General features: G+C 35.5%; 3 protein-coding genes across 8 annotated transcripts; 1 reads left to right on the plus strand and 2 right to left on the minus strand.

The window, feature by feature from the left end:
• Positions 1–202: 202 nt before the first annotated feature.
• Positions 203–3,373, plus strand: LOC117924490 (ABC transporter I family member 17). Its single transcript, XM_034843113.1, has 4 exons — positions 203–312; positions 397–720; positions 2,094–2,281; positions 2,948–3,373. Exons 1-4 carry the CDS (start codon positions 273–275, stop codon positions 3,200–3,202), a joined length of 807 nt encoding a protein of 268 aa, XP_034699004.1. The 5' UTR covers positions 203–272; the 3' UTR covers positions 3,203–3,373.
• A 1,699-nt stretch (positions 3,374–5,072) lies between these two features.
• On the minus strand, positions 5,073–5,903 carry LOC117925348. Its single transcript, XM_034844347.1, has 2 exons — positions 5,690–5,903; positions 5,073–5,557 (listed from the first exon to the last, which is right to left on the minus strand). Exons 1-2 carry the CDS (start codon positions 5,901–5,903, stop codon positions 5,073–5,075), a joined length of 699 nt encoding a protein of 232 aa, XP_034700238.1.
• Positions 5,904–9,031: 3,128 nt separating this feature from the next.
• On the minus strand, positions 9,032–15,834 carry LOC117924607. 6 transcript variants are annotated; one of them, XR_004652830.1, is made up of 6 exons: positions 15,464–15,834; positions 13,480–13,739; positions 12,061–12,537; positions 11,079–11,126; positions 10,872–10,920; positions 9,032–9,531 (listed from the first exon to the last, which is right to left on the minus strand). XR_004652830.1 is itself a non-coding variant. In XM_034843281.1 (2 exons), exons 1-2 carry the CDS (start codon positions 9,831–9,833, stop codon positions 9,296–9,298), a joined length of 306 nt encoding a protein of 101 aa, XP_034699172.1. In that variant the 5' UTR covers positions 9,834–10,853; the 3' UTR covers positions 9,032–9,295. The 6 variants fall into 6 exon arrangements, 1 of the variants encoding a protein (XP_034699172.1); XR_004652831.1 differs by having other exon boundaries at positions 13,480–13,744; XR_004652828.1 differs by having other exon boundaries at positions 13,480–13,789.
• Positions 15,835–16,693: the final 859 nt, after the last annotated feature.

Consider the following 16,693-nt stretch of genomic DNA (forward strand, 5'->3'; position numbering starts at 1 on the left):
CTTTATTGTCAAAGTCACAAGAACCTCCGTACACGCCCATGCAGTTGAACATTTGTACCCTTCCCCTTTTTCTTTAATCAATAGTATCTCAAAAGCCAGATACCAACTAGGCCACCACACTCCACCCATTTGGGGAAGGCGGCATTCACAATATAGTTTATACCCACAAAGCCCTCCCCTGGTAAAGGCCATTTTCTTCTCTTTATAAACAACCCCACATCCACCTCCCACCTCCCACCTCCCTCCTCCCTCCTTCCCACCGGCCACCCCCAATGTCTTCAGCTACAACTCCTTTCCTGGACTCCTCTCCAGGTTGACCCACAACTTCCTTCTTCCACTTTGCTTTTCCCAATTAACTTACCATAAACATTCCATCTGATATTATTTTTTCCGCAGCTGTTGAACCACTAATTCTACAGGTAGAGGAGGAGGAGGATGGTGAACGCAAACCGAAATTTCGGGTCCGGAACCTGATCAAGGTTTCGGAATCGGGAGAGGCGATACTGCGAGGGATCGACGTGGACGTGCCGAAAGGGGCGATCGTGGGGGTGATAGGGCCGAGCGGGAGTGGGAAATCAACGCTGCTGCGGGTGCTGAACCGGCTGTGGGAACCGCCGTCCGGCACGGTGTACTTGGACGGCACCGATATTCGGGAACTGGATGTGCTCGGACTCCGCCGAAAAGTCGGCATGCTTTTCCAGCTGCCGGTTCTCTTTGAGGGTATAAAAAATTATTTACTTTTACATATTCTCAATTTTTTTTTGGAATTTTTTTTAATGGTATATCTATAAATAGTTTGAATTATAATTAAAAATGAAAATAAGTTCCATGAAATAATGACTTTCTTTCATGAGGAATTTTAATTTCTTATTATGATTTACCTAATTTATTTGTGTAAAATGAGATATAAATTTGATGATGTAAAATAAAACTTCTCGATACCTTTTCACATGCCCAAGAGCTCTGGTCGGTTGTAAATGAAACTACGAATGCAAGAACCGTTTTTTTCTCCAGTACAAGAACTTTCACCTTTTTCACAAAGAAAACAACAAAAATCAAGATAGAGGACTTTTGTTTTTTTATTTAATAGAGGCAATTTTTGTATAGTTTTAGAACTCTTAGAAATTGCTTCCCCCTTTTCTCATGTATTGGATTGGGTTGGATCTTCCCACTTGGGCACCCAAACCCGACCCCAATACTTGTAATATCTCCTTTCCACTTGATGATGTAAAATAAAACTTCTCCAATACCTTTTCACATGCCCAAGAGTTCTGACCGGTTGTTTCACATCGATTTTCTCAACTCAAGTTGTAAATGAAACTACGAATGCAAGAATCATTTGTTTTTACAGCACAAGAACTTTCACCTTTTTCACGAAGAAAACAACAAAAATCAAGATAGAGGACTTTTGTTTTTTTATTTAATAGAGGCAATTTTTGTTTAGTTTTAGAACTCTTAGAAACTGTTTCCTTTTCTCATGTATTGGATTGGGTTGGGTCTTCCCACTTGGGCACTACTAAGTATTATTAAGATTTTCAAATGTGTGAAGGATAGGTAAATGTTAAGGTTTTGTTTGGATTCGGAAAATTTGAAGGAAAGCAAAAGGGAAAGAAAATGAAGAGGAAAAGTAAAAAAGAAAGAAAAAATAAATAAATAAATAAATATATATATATATATATATATATTTAAAGTTAATAAATTACTTTTGTATGCTATTTCAAATTTATTTCATTTATTTTAATTTTTTTTATATAAAGATTAAATAATTTTAAAATTAATATGTTTTGAATAAATATTAATTATATTTTATTTTCTTTCATATTTTTCAAAGTAAAACAAAATATAAGAGAATCATTTTCCTCATCATTTTTTAGGCACTTTCTTTCAAGATGGATAGTAAAATTGTTGCTACAAAATAAAAGGATTTTGGTTCATACATCTACCACCATGAGGACCAAAGGAAAAAGAGAGAATGATTTGTTCAACTTTAATTTTCGATAGCATTCTACTTATAAAATTCTAGTTTGTGTTCAAGGTAGCAAGAAACAATGCATGAACATGATATTATCTGTATGTGAAAATTGCATATTCAGGCACAGTTGCTGATAACATTCGATATGGACCGCAATTGAGAGGGAAGAAACTAACTGATAATGAAGTACTTAAGTTGCTCACCCTTGCAGACCTTGATTCCTCTTTTATGAAGAAAACCGGTGGTGAATTATCTGTTGGGCAAGCTCAAAGAGTTGCACTTGCGAGGACCCTTGCTAATGAACCAGAGGTAAATTGATTGATACATTTGTACTAGTTTATAAGTCGTTTACTTTTGGCATTGATTTAATTCATTACATGTTGCCTTCAGGCAAGTTGAGTGAAATTTTGGTGCTTGCATTAAGAGGTGTTAAAGAGCATATATATATATATATATATATATATATATATATATATATATATTAGAATTAGTTGTCTAACATGGTATTAAAGGGTCATATGTTGTTTGTGGTTTGTTTGCTTATGGGTTAATACGAGGGAGAGTGTTGGAGAACATAATATATATAAACACATTTACATAACTAAACTCTCTATATATTCACTATTTTTAAAAATGTACATGTGAAATAACTAAAATACCCCCTTTAATTTCTCAACATTCGGTCACCAATAACTCTAAACTTATTTTTTTCTCTAATTTTTTTTATTTTCTTTCACTTCCTAAATATAGAAAAAAAAATGGAGAAAGAAATAGGATTAGAGTTTTGAATGGAAAGGTGTTGAGAGGTCGAAGAAGATGATATTTTGATCATTTTATGCATAAAATTTATTTAAAATTAAAAGGAAAAAAAGGATGGACGTATAGAAAGTTGAGATGGATGTGTTTAACAATTCTCTTAAAAAATTTGGTTGTCTAATTCAAGGGACCACTAAACTAATTTTGTTTTCTTTATAGGTTTTGTTGTTGGATGAACCGACAAGTGCATTAGACCCAATATCGACACAAAACATAGAGGATGTTATAGTGAAGCTGAAGAAAAGCCGAGGAATGACAATAGTGATGGTGTCTCACAGCATTAAACAGATACAGAGGATTGCTGATAGAGTGTGCCTACTTGTTGATGGTGAGATCACTGAAGTCTTAGAACCAGATAAACTATCTGAAGCCAGGCACCCCATGGCACTTAGGTTCCTTCAACTCAGCTCTTGACTTTCTCGTATGTTCCATCCATGTCTTCTTAATGTGTATGGGTCTTCTAGTCTATGATGGGTGTTTGATAATTGTCTGGTCTGGTGGGTGATACCAAAACAATAACAAGTAGCTTGTATTGATTTCGTTTCACTTGTTTCTCCAATAAAACATCCTGATTGCATTTCCACATTCCTTCAACACAAGTCATTTTCATAGATAAGAACTTTTTTTGAGAGCTCAAAAACAGTTTTTTTGTTTTTGAGATAAAAAAAAACATTTTTCGTTAGCAATCGTTCTCAAAATAGGTTTTTTGAGCATTGTTCTAAAATAGAGTGTTTTTGTGTTCTCAAATAGAGTTTTGTTTAAGAAAATATCAAAGAACTATTTTAAAAAGAAGTCAATGTTTTAGAACCGTTTTTGAAAACATTTCCAAAATAATCATTTATTTTCAATTTATATTGTCTTTGTGAAGAATATAAGATGTTAGTTTGACATGCATTTTGGGTTTTATTTCAATTCTTAAAAAGTTCGAAGGTTAGGACATTTGATAAATCAACTTAATGACTTAGTAACTTAATTTAAGTCATTAAATAGATTAAACATGTATGTTAAAATAACTTTACATCATAACTTAAAATTAAAAATAATTTTAACTATTAAATCAAAATAGTAAATTTATTATTAATCTCAAATCTTTTTTATCATATTTACCTACACTAGTTTTTTTTTTTTCCGATAAGTAAACACACATATATTAGCAAAAGGCAAAGCGCCGCATAGCATACAGGGAGTATACGAGGCAATGAAGGCCTCACAACAAAAAGACCAAAAAAAAAAAAAAAATCCCACCAGCCCTTAACTGGAGGCTATCCACTCCAGGAAACCTATAAGGGAACGAGGCTCCGCACCATTATACAATTTTGCCCACCCCCACATATTACAAACAAAAGTATACTTAACTTTCTGTATAGCTAACTCTCCCCCCCCCCCCCCCCCCCCCCCCCCCCTAAATGTTAATCTATTCCTTTCCTTCCACACCGTCCAAAAAATAAATAACGGTATGGATCTCCAAATTTTCTGCTTCTTTTTACCCACAAATGAACCCTTCCAGCTGATTACCGCCTCCTTTACTGTTTCTGGAAAGACCCACTGGGTTCCAAACAGACTAAGAACCATCCCCCACAACACCCTAGCCACTGTACAATGAATAAGAAGATGATTAACATTTTCCTCATCACTACCACATAAATAACACCAATTAGGAATCTGCCATCCTCTCTTTTGAAGCCTATCAATAGTAAGAACCCTCCCCCAAGTAGCTTCCCACGCAAAAAAATGCTAGCTTGGAAGGAACGTTCTCCACCCAAATGCCCTTTTTGGGAAACAAAGAGGTACCATGGCTGGTCAGCAACCCATACGCGTCCTTGACGTCAAACTTCCCATGTTTTTCCCCCTTCCATAAGACCAAGTCCTCCTCCAAGTTAATTCTTTGACTCCTTAGGATTTGAAGCAATTCGTCAACCAAGGACAACACCCAATCATTGAAGCCTCTAATAAACCTTAGGTTCCAACCTCCTTGACCAGAATTCTGGTCCCATAAATCCCCCACAGTGGCACTCTTTTGGGCAGCCACATTGAAGAGTTGAGGGAACCTCCGGGCCAGCTCCACATCCCCACACCAAGGGTCCTTCCAAAACCTGATTTTGGTGCCTTTTCCTACCTTAAAAGTCATTTTGTCCCAACACCAATCAGCTTCTTTCAGAATCTCCTTCCATAGCCCAACACTAAACGCCTCATTTGCTTTTTTAGTTCTCCACCCAAATTCCTCTTGCCCATATTTTGCCACAAGAACACGTTTTCACATCTCCTCCTTGGCACGAGCAAATCTCTACACCCATTTTCCAAGAAGGGCTTTGTTCAAATGAACTAGTTTCCTCAAACCAAGCCCCCCCTTCTTCTTGCTCACACACACCCTCTCCCAACTGACTAGGTGTGCTTTTCTTTCCATACTTCCCCCTCCCCACAAGAAATCTCTTTGCAATTTTTCTAATCTTCTTGCCACAACCTTAGGCATACGGAAGAGGGACAGTTGATATAACGGCATGCTAGTCAACGTACTCTTTATGAGGGTGATTCTACCACCCTTAGAGATGTATTGCCGCTTCCAAAGAGCTAATTTCCACCTCATCCGTTCTTCCACCCCATCCCACACGTAACCAGCTTTATTAGGCGCACCCAGAGGCAACCCCAGGTAGGTTGAAGGCAGCTGGCCTACCTTGCAGCCCAACTCCACAGCCATCTCAAGGATCTCATCCACCTCCCCCACTGGAATAATTTCGCTTTTAGCTAAATTAATCCTCAGCCCTGAAGCGGCTTCAAACCAACATAAGGTCCAGCTCAAAAATGTCATCTCATCTTTCTTAGCCTCACAGAAAACTATGGCATCGTCCGCAAAGAGAAGGTGAGAGATACTAACAGCCTGCCCCCTACCCCTCTAGATTCTACATCCAAAGATGCAGCCCCCTTCCACAGCTCTCCGAATAAGGGCACTCAGCACCTCCATTCCCATGATAAACAAATATGGGGATAGAGGGTCGCCTTGCCGAAGCCCCTTGGAGCTAGAGAAGAACCCAGTTGGCTCCCCATTTACTAACACTGAGAACTTTGCAGTCGAGATGCAGCTCCATATCCACTCCCTCCACTTAGTCCCAAAACCCATTTTTTCCATAACCCTTATCAAGAACTGTCAGTTGATGCTGTCGTACGCCTTTTCAATGTCTAGTTTGTAGATTAGACCCTTCTTTCCTTCTTTTTTCCATGAGTCAATCACCTCATTTGCGATTAGAGACGCATCTAAGATCTACCTACCCATGACAAAAGCGTTCTGGTCTAAAGAGACCACTCTACCAATCACATTTTTAATCCTATTGGCCAGCACCTTAGCCAAGAGTTTGTATAACCCGCTCAAGAGACTGATCGGCCTGAAGTCCCCCAGCTCCTCCGCTCCTCTTTTTTTGGGGATCAGAACCAAGAACGTGGTATTGAGACTCTTGAGGAAAGCATTGTGCTCATGGAATTCCTTGAACATCTCCAAAACATCCTCCTTCACAAACTCCCAGCAGAATTGCCAAAAGGCCCCCGTAAAGCCATCCGGACCTGGAGCCTTGTCCCCATTCATGTCCATTAGGGCCGAATGGACCTCCTCTTCCATGAATGGAAGCTCCAAGATGTCCGCCTCTTGTTGGCTAATCTGATTCAGATTTAACCCCCCTATATCTGCCTTCCAGTCCGAGTCTTCCATTAATAATCGATGAAAGGCGTTTACTATTCCGGTCCTAACTTCATGCTCCTCTGACAGCCAGGCCCCATTGATTTTTATTATTTCCATAGTATGCCTTCTTCGGTGCGCATTTTCCATTCGATGAAAATACCCCGTATTTTTATCCCCTTCTCTTAACCACAGCTCCCTTGAGAGCTGTCGCCAGTGAATCTCTTCCAGCTTAACCCACTTAGCATACCCTTCTTTTGCTTCTTTCTTTTTGGAAAATTCCTCCTCTGACAGACTCCTCTCACTTTCCACTTAGTCCCAATAGTCCACTTGTTGTAAGGCAGCCAATTTATTACTCTCCAAGTTCCCAAACACCTCCCTGTTCCAAACTTTTAAGTTTTGTTTAATCCCCTTCAGTTTTGTTGCCAACTTATAGCTAGCCCAACCACTGACCGACATCCCCTGCCACCAACTCCTTAACAGGTCTTTAAACCCTTCCACTTTCAGCCACATGTTCTCGAACCTGAAAGGCGAAGGGCCTCTTTTTTTGCCACCCCCCTCGATTATGATTGGAAAATGATCTGATATAAGCCGAGATAATCTCTTCTGAGTCACATTACTGAACTGATCAAGCCATCTTGGAGAAACCAAAAATCTATCCAGCCTGGCCTAGGCTTGATTATGAAGCCCCCCACTCCACGTGAAAGAGCCCCCTTGAAGGGGGAGGTCAATTAGCTCAAGCTCATCCATAACCTGAGCAAACCTCCTCATAGCTACACTAGTGTGAATATATTATATAACTACTCCACATCCATGACTTATTTTCTATTGTAAATATTTTATGGTTATTTTACATATTTCCAATTTTTTAAATATAAATGTTTAGCAAATAAATTTATTATTTAAGATTAATAAAAATAAATATTAATCAAAATTAATAAGAACAAATATGTCAATTAATAAAATAACCATTCCTCATAAAAAGTTATAAATGCATCCGCATAAACTCTTTTTACATCATACATCCACCTAAAAATTCAAAACTGATTAATGCATTCACAATACAATTTAAAAAATATTCAAAACACTCTTCTCATTATTCTCTCCCTAAACTCACTTTTTTCATCATTTTTCTCTCAATCGATTTCTTCCTAACCACAAACCCTAACTATAAATTATCTTGCTTAAAATTAGAAGTAAGAAAAACAAGTAGAAAAAATATAGATGTGATTTATAAGTGAGAAATAGTGAAAAATTGCAATTTCAACAAAAGAAATTTTTTTTGAAAGATGTGGTGTCCAGTTCAAGAAAGTTAGACATTTTCACTATATCTGACCTTAAGAGTGTCTAGAAGTATAGGACCAAACAATTATAAAATATTCGGAATTCCAAATAATATCCACAACTCCTTCTCTCAATCCAAAAAACGTATAAAAACAATACTTGTGAACTTATATCATTATTGGATGTGATTATTTGACTATCCATTAGTGAGAAACACAATTCTCTTACTAAATTTGTTTATGTTTATGAAGAGATTAGAAGAGGAAGAAGGAAGTAAGTTTATGAAGAGATTAGAAGAGGAAGAAGGAAGTAAGGAGAGGAAAATTCCATACTGAAGGGTGGGTTGGGGATTTTATCAAGAGGCATTTATGTCTTTAAAAAATTCATTAAGGGGGTGGATGTAAAGGAAGTTTAGGTGGATGCATTTATAAATTCCCTTATTCCAAAATTTTCCTCCCTTTCTCCCAAAATTTTATTTAATTAAAAAAAAATTCTTATTTTCTATTTTTAAGTACAAAAAATTATTTTTTATTTTTTTGTTACCAAATGTGATTTTCTATTTTGTTTCTTTTATGTTTTGAAAAACAAAAATCATTTAAAAAAAAAAGTGGCTATCAAATAAACCCGAAATAACCAAACTCATATTAAAAAAATTCAAACAAAATGATCGTAATACCTATAACTCAAGGTGCTCAACTCAATTTAATCTCGGATTGCACTTGAGTTAAAATTAAAGGGGCATATTTAATTTATTTCCCTCTCAATAAAATGAAGTATCACAATTTAGAACCAATAAATTCCTTATTTAAAAGGATTAAAAACAACACCATAGTGAAAGAAGACAAAAGAGTAGCATGTATATTGGCCAGAGCTGGTGCATCGAAGCTGCTTGATCTTTTGTCCTACGGTACTAAGTTACGAGCTGCTACCAAGCCCATCAAGTAGTAAAACACACATTTACATAGTAGGCTTGGTTTCAGGTTGGGTTGCCCAATATTCAGCTTTGAGTTCAACTCCACTTCAGAATCAAGGTTTGGATGGAAGCTTTCTCATACCTTCAAAAATGTTTTCCCTGTGCCTAAAATGTGGGGTTGTACTCAAAGATCCCATAGAAACTGTCCTCCTACATATACATTTGCAAGAACATCACACAATCCAAACCAAGTAAATTCAAACTATCTATCTACAGTTGCTTCATCGCATAATGTCATAGACTTGGGTTTTTCTTAAGCAACCGTGCAACACCTAGACCACTCAAACTATTGTACATGACATGACTCTTAGGAAACATAAAATACAAAGGGAAAGGAGGATTACCTGTTCTTTTTTCTCATCCATGCCTGATATATAACAAAGATGCTGATAGTTGTATCATATTAGTGCGAGAGAGAGTCCTGGGTAGTATCATTGCGAGAAAAAGTAGCTACATAACAAGTAGAAACCCTTGTTTCTCCATTTCCCCATCACCATGTCATTTACCATTTATATACATGCGTCCTCATTAAGTAAAATTTTTATTCTAAGTGGGCAGATGATGGGGAACATGCTCTATGGATGGATCAAAAGAAGGCCCTCCAAGAGCGTCGCTTACTGCATTTAGCAGGGTGACTAGTAACCTCAGGAGGATGACAGCTAACCTCTTCAAACGTTGTCGTCTCTGATGGTGATCCATGTAACATTTTCCACATTACCTGCACATCTTCATACCCACATGCTAGTACATCTTCGCGTAGCTTCAGTAGGCCACCTGCAACACCATCAGCACCACCGCCACCACTGCTGCTGCCACCACCACCTGCTCATGCATGGAAATAATGTTTAAATTCATTCCAATTATGTTAGATCTGCAAACCAAGAGAAATCAATTGTCCAAAATGCTTTAACTTATTGGTGAATGGACCAACAGTATCAAGCTAACACACTTCTGCAAATCGAATTCAACTTAAAAAGAGAAAACAAAGGAAAAATCGACTTCCACCGACACACAAAACTGAGCAAACACAAATATGCATCAGACAGAAACCAACCAGCCTTGCGAAGCTTGACATGAGAAGAGACAGCAACCCAAACTCTCTTCATCTTTTTCCACCACTCCATCTTTACAATTAAGAACACTCTACCCAAGCCACAACCTGATCAGCCTGGAAGGAGCTCTGGCTGTGGAACTTCAGATGAGTCCCTAATGCAGACCGACAAAATAAAAGGGATCGATGTACAGAGGTGAATTTGGCATTTAGAGCAAACAAAATGACCGGATGTGCACGCGGCGAGGAGAGGACACAATGCCATAACACGTCTGTGGATTCTTATGCCAGGCGTCCCCTCTGCATACTTCCCACTACTCCTTTTCTCTCAACTTAACTGCGGATACCTCCACACCAGTTCTGATTTGGACACTTTAGCTGGTAAAATGATTTTCTATATTTGAAATTTTACCAACTAATATGGTCACTAGTAAAAGTTGTGGGTTTTTGAAGATTTAATTAACTCAAACCACCAGCAAGGATTTTAAGTTTTTGACTTTGTTTGCCAATGAAGAATGTTATTCCAATGCCTTCCCAAGTTTTCATTTACTAACATCACCTATAAACAATTATAACATGTCAACAAGATTGACACATCTCATAACTAATTTTAACAAATATCATTCACAAATGACAATAAAATATAACAAATATGAATCCCATATAATAAAAAAACCTTAATAGATTGTATTTAAAATTTGCAACTATCCCCAAAAACATTCTTAAGTCATCACAAATCAACGTAGCTGCAGAAGAAATCATCCATATACAACATTTTGATATCCAATGTCAAACAAAGAAGCACAATATATATTAATTCAAAAAACACAAAGTAGCCAACAAGTACAACATCATGAAAATAGATTCCAATCTTCGAACAAAATGATAAGAAATAGTGATAAATGGATAGATATGAAATATTTCCCAAAGTAGTTAAATTTCTCTGTTATTTCCAAAGTAAAGAAAAAAGCAAGTTCTTACATAGTTCAAGGATACATAATCGATGCTCTAATATCATCACTTGTTATAAAGCAACTATAAGTTCTAACTTGAGATTTATGACACATATTGGTACATCAATACATGCTATAGCCTATTTTTGATCCCTTACCTTAGTGTATGGCTCTCCATGCCACAGTAAATGTAGGCTCATTGGGGCTCTTTAAAGAAACTCCGCATCCATGTTACAAATAAGTAGTATTATTTTCAACCCACCAAAGAAATTGAATATGCAATTATTGAGCATATTATATAAAACATATTAATATGTATGAAAACTTGAATAGAGTTTGAAATGAGAGACAAAATCTCAACTTACCCAGTCAGTACTCATACTTGGCGACTTTTCCCTCTTTGCCCAATGTCCCTGCAATTAATAGATTAAACTGCAATTTATATAATATGTAGTTAAGTTGCATGTCTAAAAAATAACTTTGTATTTTTCCAACCAAATCTAAGAGAAATGAAAGAGATCCAACCACGCTAAGTCCTACCCTAACATAATATAGTATCATATTATGAAAATCTTAATAATGAAATCAACACAAATCCAAATATGACTAACAGAATTGACTATAAAAACATGTCATTGCTACCAGCAAACCTATCAGCTAACCAGACAAACAAATCTCTCCAAATCCCCAAACTCCAACTTTTAACAATTAACTCCTCTAATTTCGTTTTCAAAAAAAATCAGAAAAATCCATTTTAAATCAAATCTTAATAATTAGTATCAACCAAACCCAAAATCTAATCCTATTAATGCCCCCCAAACCCATTCAATGCCATAAAGAAAAAAGAAAGAAAAAAAGGAAGAAAAAAAAACATTTTTTAACATGCACTTTTCTTTCTTTTTTTATAGGTAAAAGGGTATTGTATTAAAAAAGGCATACACGATGTATACTATACAAAAAACATGCATTTTTCTTATCCAATAACAGAAACCCATTTCAAGGCACACACGCACACAATTGAGAATCCCAGTTAAAAAATCAACAGTGTTTATTATAACAAACCCACTTCCACAAAAACAAAGGCTCAAACCTGAAATTTAACATTCTACAACTAATTTTAACAATCCAAACCAACTGTTTAAAATACAACAATCATTTATCCTCATTTATAACCCAAAACTGTCTTTGAAGATTTCGAAAACTAAAAAATCCATACAGATCCTTACTATACAAACAAGAAACTTTTGAATGAAACTTTCCCAGCAAAATACAGTCAAACATCCCAATGCAATCACAAAACAAACATTTATACAATTTCATTTACCATAGTAATCACAAAGTACATACCCCCAATGTAATATTGCAAATCAAATGCCTCATAGGATGTCGGCACATGATTGTATGAGGAAGAGTGTGTCCACTGGTTTGGTGAAGTCCAAGCAAAAGAGCCTGGGTCAAATGGTACACCAATTACATTAGCTCTTTGCCTGTTGGACAGCCTTCATTGCATGCTTGCTATAAGCATAGCTCTCTTGTTTGTATCTCCTCAATTTCTTCTTTGATTCATTTATTTCGTTGCTGAATTTCTGATTCATATTCACAACTTCCATCCTCACCTTGATGATTTCATCTTGTGATATCCTCAAACTCTTTGAAATTGCTCTCATCACTCCATAGTGGATATGAAAATCAAAAAGTGAGGGTTCCATTCCGTGACTGCACATATCACCCACATCTATCTTCAGTGATTCCTCGGGGAAAGAAGTCATCCTTGGGAATGCTGTCCTATAAATTGTCTGGTAGTGGACTTGCCTATCTATGCAGCTGCATTGGCAATTTGGTAGAAGGATAATCACATTATAAAGTTATGGCCAGCATCCAACAACTTAAGCATTAGAAAGCTGAAAATATAAATAAATTATCACATTAAAAATGTGAACAAGCAATAATGTTTGATTATGTTTTGTCTCATCCTAGCCTGTATGGGTATATCAATGCTCAGATTTGACATCAGGCATGTTAACCCTTTACCAACATACCAAAGGGAAAGTATTCATTATATGAAAATTGTAGTAATATGCAAGTGATATTTTCCCATTCAAAAAGTTTAGAACTCTTTGAGCTGCAGAGTGTCTAATATTTTGTTTTGTGAAATTAGCTTTATTTATGATGTTGTGCTCCTATGACCATGGATACATGCAACTAGCTACAAATCCTGTACTATTAATTAAACATCAAAATAGTTATATCATGCTCCATTGAAGGCCACTATTTTGCGTCCACTCTAGGATCAATATCATCTAGCCTATGAGGAGCAAACCTCTCTTCCTTTAACTTGAGCTCCTGGTAATTCCATTTCTTACATATAGACATGAGGACCCAAGGGATGTCACACAGGTCAATTAAAAATTTAATGTACAATGTACGAGTTAATTGCAAGTAGAACTTAATGTCTGAATACCTTAATGATCTCCTATATGCGACTCTTAAGAAAACAGGAATTATTCTACAATAATTATAGATAAGAGGCGTGTATAACCCATTGTATGCTATAATGTCCAAAAAGTTAGCAAAAATAATTGCATTTGGGCCTATGGTTGCCTACATAGTTGAATTTGACCAATATGCACCCAATAGGTTTGCCCTAAACTTAGAGGCATCTTATAGGATAAAGTTTCATTTGTTTAAGATCCCAAAAATACAGTAAAAAAAATTGGGGAAAAATTTTGTAAACAGTTATTTGAACGGAAAAAGAACTGAACATACCTCTTCCAGTCCTGAATCCTATGCCATCATTAGACTGAAAAGGTAGTTGACAAGTTCCAGTTTGGTCTCCACTGATCTGGCTAAGTATGCATTTGAAGGGGATGGCAGGCTAGGGCCTGAAAGGTTCTGTTCTCGGAGGATTAGGTTCATTTATTGTACCATCCTATGGATGAGATAAGAAAGGCCCTAATCAAGCTTCCCACTGGAGAATTAAGCTACCATTCATTGGACCATCCAATTTCCTTGCTCCACCTCATCATCTGTGCTTCATTGTGATGGCATGTCCATAATATTTGAATATCAAAACATTCTTTTTCGTAGGAAAACCCAAAATTGAATAAATTAAAGAATAATGTTAGAAAAAGCCCAATATCCACTACAGTGAAGTAACACCTACTGCAACATATTTGGAGCAATACTACCAATTACAATTCGAGCTAGCAGCAAGCCATCCAAGTTTTAAAATGTCAATATGCTAACTTTGAATGTCAAGAGTCTTTGATGAACAAATTCAATACTCTCAGGATTTGAAAGAAATGACCACTAAACAGTTCTTCCATTTTTTTTAATTTGTAATTTACCCATCAATAAACTGTTGCCACGCTAGTTCAAAGTTTATACAGGCAGGCTAGACATCTTCATGAGTGTAAGTAGAAGCCAACTAGCACCATTGTAGCATCAAAATAGTAAATATTTAATATGCAAGGACTATATTCAGTGTTTCAAGGCTTACCTATCAAAAATAAATAAATATATATTCAGTGTTTCAAGGCAAACCAAGAGAAGCGCTTGCGCTTGAGCGAAGCGATGCTAAACAGATATAGTCAGTAATCAATAGTGCAAATTGCAATAATGCGCTAAAGCAAGTAATCAAAATAATATTCATGCTACAATACCCCAAAAGGGTGAAAATAATGTAAAAGGCATGCATTAATCATTAACCATATATAGACAATGTGCACAGCATTATGCACAGTCAACATAAAGATGAACATTTTTAGTGTGTCTGTGTGTGTATGTTTGTAGAAAGTCCTCAAACATCAATTTCAACAGATCATTCAAAAATTTGATAATAAGGGAACATTTGAAAGATTACGATAACATGGTAAAAAATAATATTTTGTTGAAAAGAGAAATATATAATGAACGTGGTTTCTAGTCGAGATCGAACATAACTACATTTTTCAAACAACTGTAACGGGACCAAGACTTGCCCACATTATCTGAGGCTTATCTACATCATTAAAAAGCCAAACACCTCAATTATCTGCCCTCTGTCAACTGCAACAGTTTATCTATTCAGACAACAAAACACACTTCTTTTTTATCAAATTCACAACGTGGAAGAAAACAAACAAAAGTGTCATTTTCCCACTCCACTTCCTACGCTCTCTCAGCTTCTCTCATTTCCAAACACCCTCCAATTTGTCTCAACCGTAAACCTTTCACTTGCTTTACATCATTTCACATTAAAGAAACTGACACTGAAATTGAAATTGAAAGCAACATCTAACCATTGTGGGGCAGAGAAGCATATAATTTTCAAAATTGACAGCATATAGTAAACCACCCAACACTTCATTCACCTAAATTGCACTCCCAACACAGGTGCCCAACATCCAATTCATAGAAAAGGCAAAGATTTGCCACAATTGTCAAAGGCTTGGACCTAGTTTCAACAACCACAACAGTTTAATTAGCTCAAAAAAACTTAGCCCTTAAAAAGCCCATATTATTGGCTTAAAATATTTACAGAACTTCAATTCCAAACAAATGTTCATGCACAAACAAGCCATAACTTGGGTCTGCCTTGCCAAGAAAAATGCCCTGTTCTTGAAACAGGATTCATCACATTGCTAAATTATTTCATCTATATGAAAAAATAAATTAATAAATAAGGGAAAAAATTGCAAATATTTGCAAAAATCTTGAAAAATTAAATTGGAAAATAATTTAAAGGGTAGAGAGCCAAGTGAAAATGTACCCATTAAGAAAAATAAAGAGATGGGTCTGCTAAGCGCATTGTTTGAAGAGAGAAGTTGGAAGAAGCTTCGTCTTCCTCCTCGGCTCTGCCTTCCTCAGAAACTACTGGGCTCTTCCGCAGGCAGAGTTTAGGGTTCCTCCCTCCAGGTCATTTTTGTTTTTTTTTTTTTTTCATTTTTTCTTCCCATCACCGCATTTGATAGTGTCTCAGCTGACTCCTTCATTTTTCCTTTATCAATTTTCTCTCGGAAACATACCTTCCATAAATCTCGTACCCGTGTTTGGGTTGAAGGAATTTGGGGGAAAAAGAAAACAGACACAGAATTCAGCTGAAACCTCTCAACTCCTTTGCTCCATCCTCCAATGCTCCAATGGAAAGATTCTACATTTAAATTCCAAAAAAAATTCTGCTTTTAAAAACTTTGGAAAACATTATTAAACATGTCTTAAAATTTTATAATCATGTTTGATTTAAAGTAATAAATATGGAAATAATAATAATTATATTCAAAATTTTTTTAAAATTAATAAAATTTCTATAAAATGAAAATATTTTTTATTTACTTGGATTAAAATAAAATTTTATTTTCCTATCTCTTTTTCTCATTTATTTTTTATTTTTTGTTATTTACCTAGTACCAATAAAAAGTAAAAATGTCAAATAATTGTTTTTAAAGTATTAAAAAAAAATGTTTTTTAAAATTATTGTCACGAAAGTTTTTAATTGGTCTTTGATAACGGCATTTTAATCGATTATGTTATCTCTTTATATTTTTTTGTTTTTTAGCTTTTGTGTGGCCTATAGTTATGAATTTATGTAAACACCGAAGTTTTCGTTAGAGGTGACAAAGTTTGATACTATTTATTAATATGATACGAATTTAATACGTTTTTTCATGAATTTAAATTAAGTATAAATAGGTTTAAGTAAAATTTATATTAGACCAACATAACTCAATTAATAAATAGTTAATTTTTTTGTCAACCTGCTTAACATAAATTTGATCTTAATTGAATCTTACTATTCACCTAATTATATTTTTAAATAAATAGATAAATTGAATTATAAACATTTTTTGTTGAGACATTAATCATATAGATACATATAAGATCTCATTCAACTTGGTTATGAAATAGGTTAAATGAGTTACACTGGCATACTACCTGTTTAATAATTAGATAATATTTGAATTTATATTTTTAATATGATTATTATTTATGTCGGATTTTG

The sequence above is a fragment of the Vitis riparia genome, chromosome 11, assembly GCF_004353265.1.
Source record: "Vitis riparia cultivar Riparia Gloire de Montpellier isolate 1030 chromosome 11, EGFV_Vit.rip_1.0, whole genome shotgun sequence".
In the NCBI taxonomy this organism is placed as follows: Eukaryota; Viridiplantae; Streptophyta; class Magnoliopsida; order Vitales; family Vitaceae; genus Vitis; species Vitis riparia.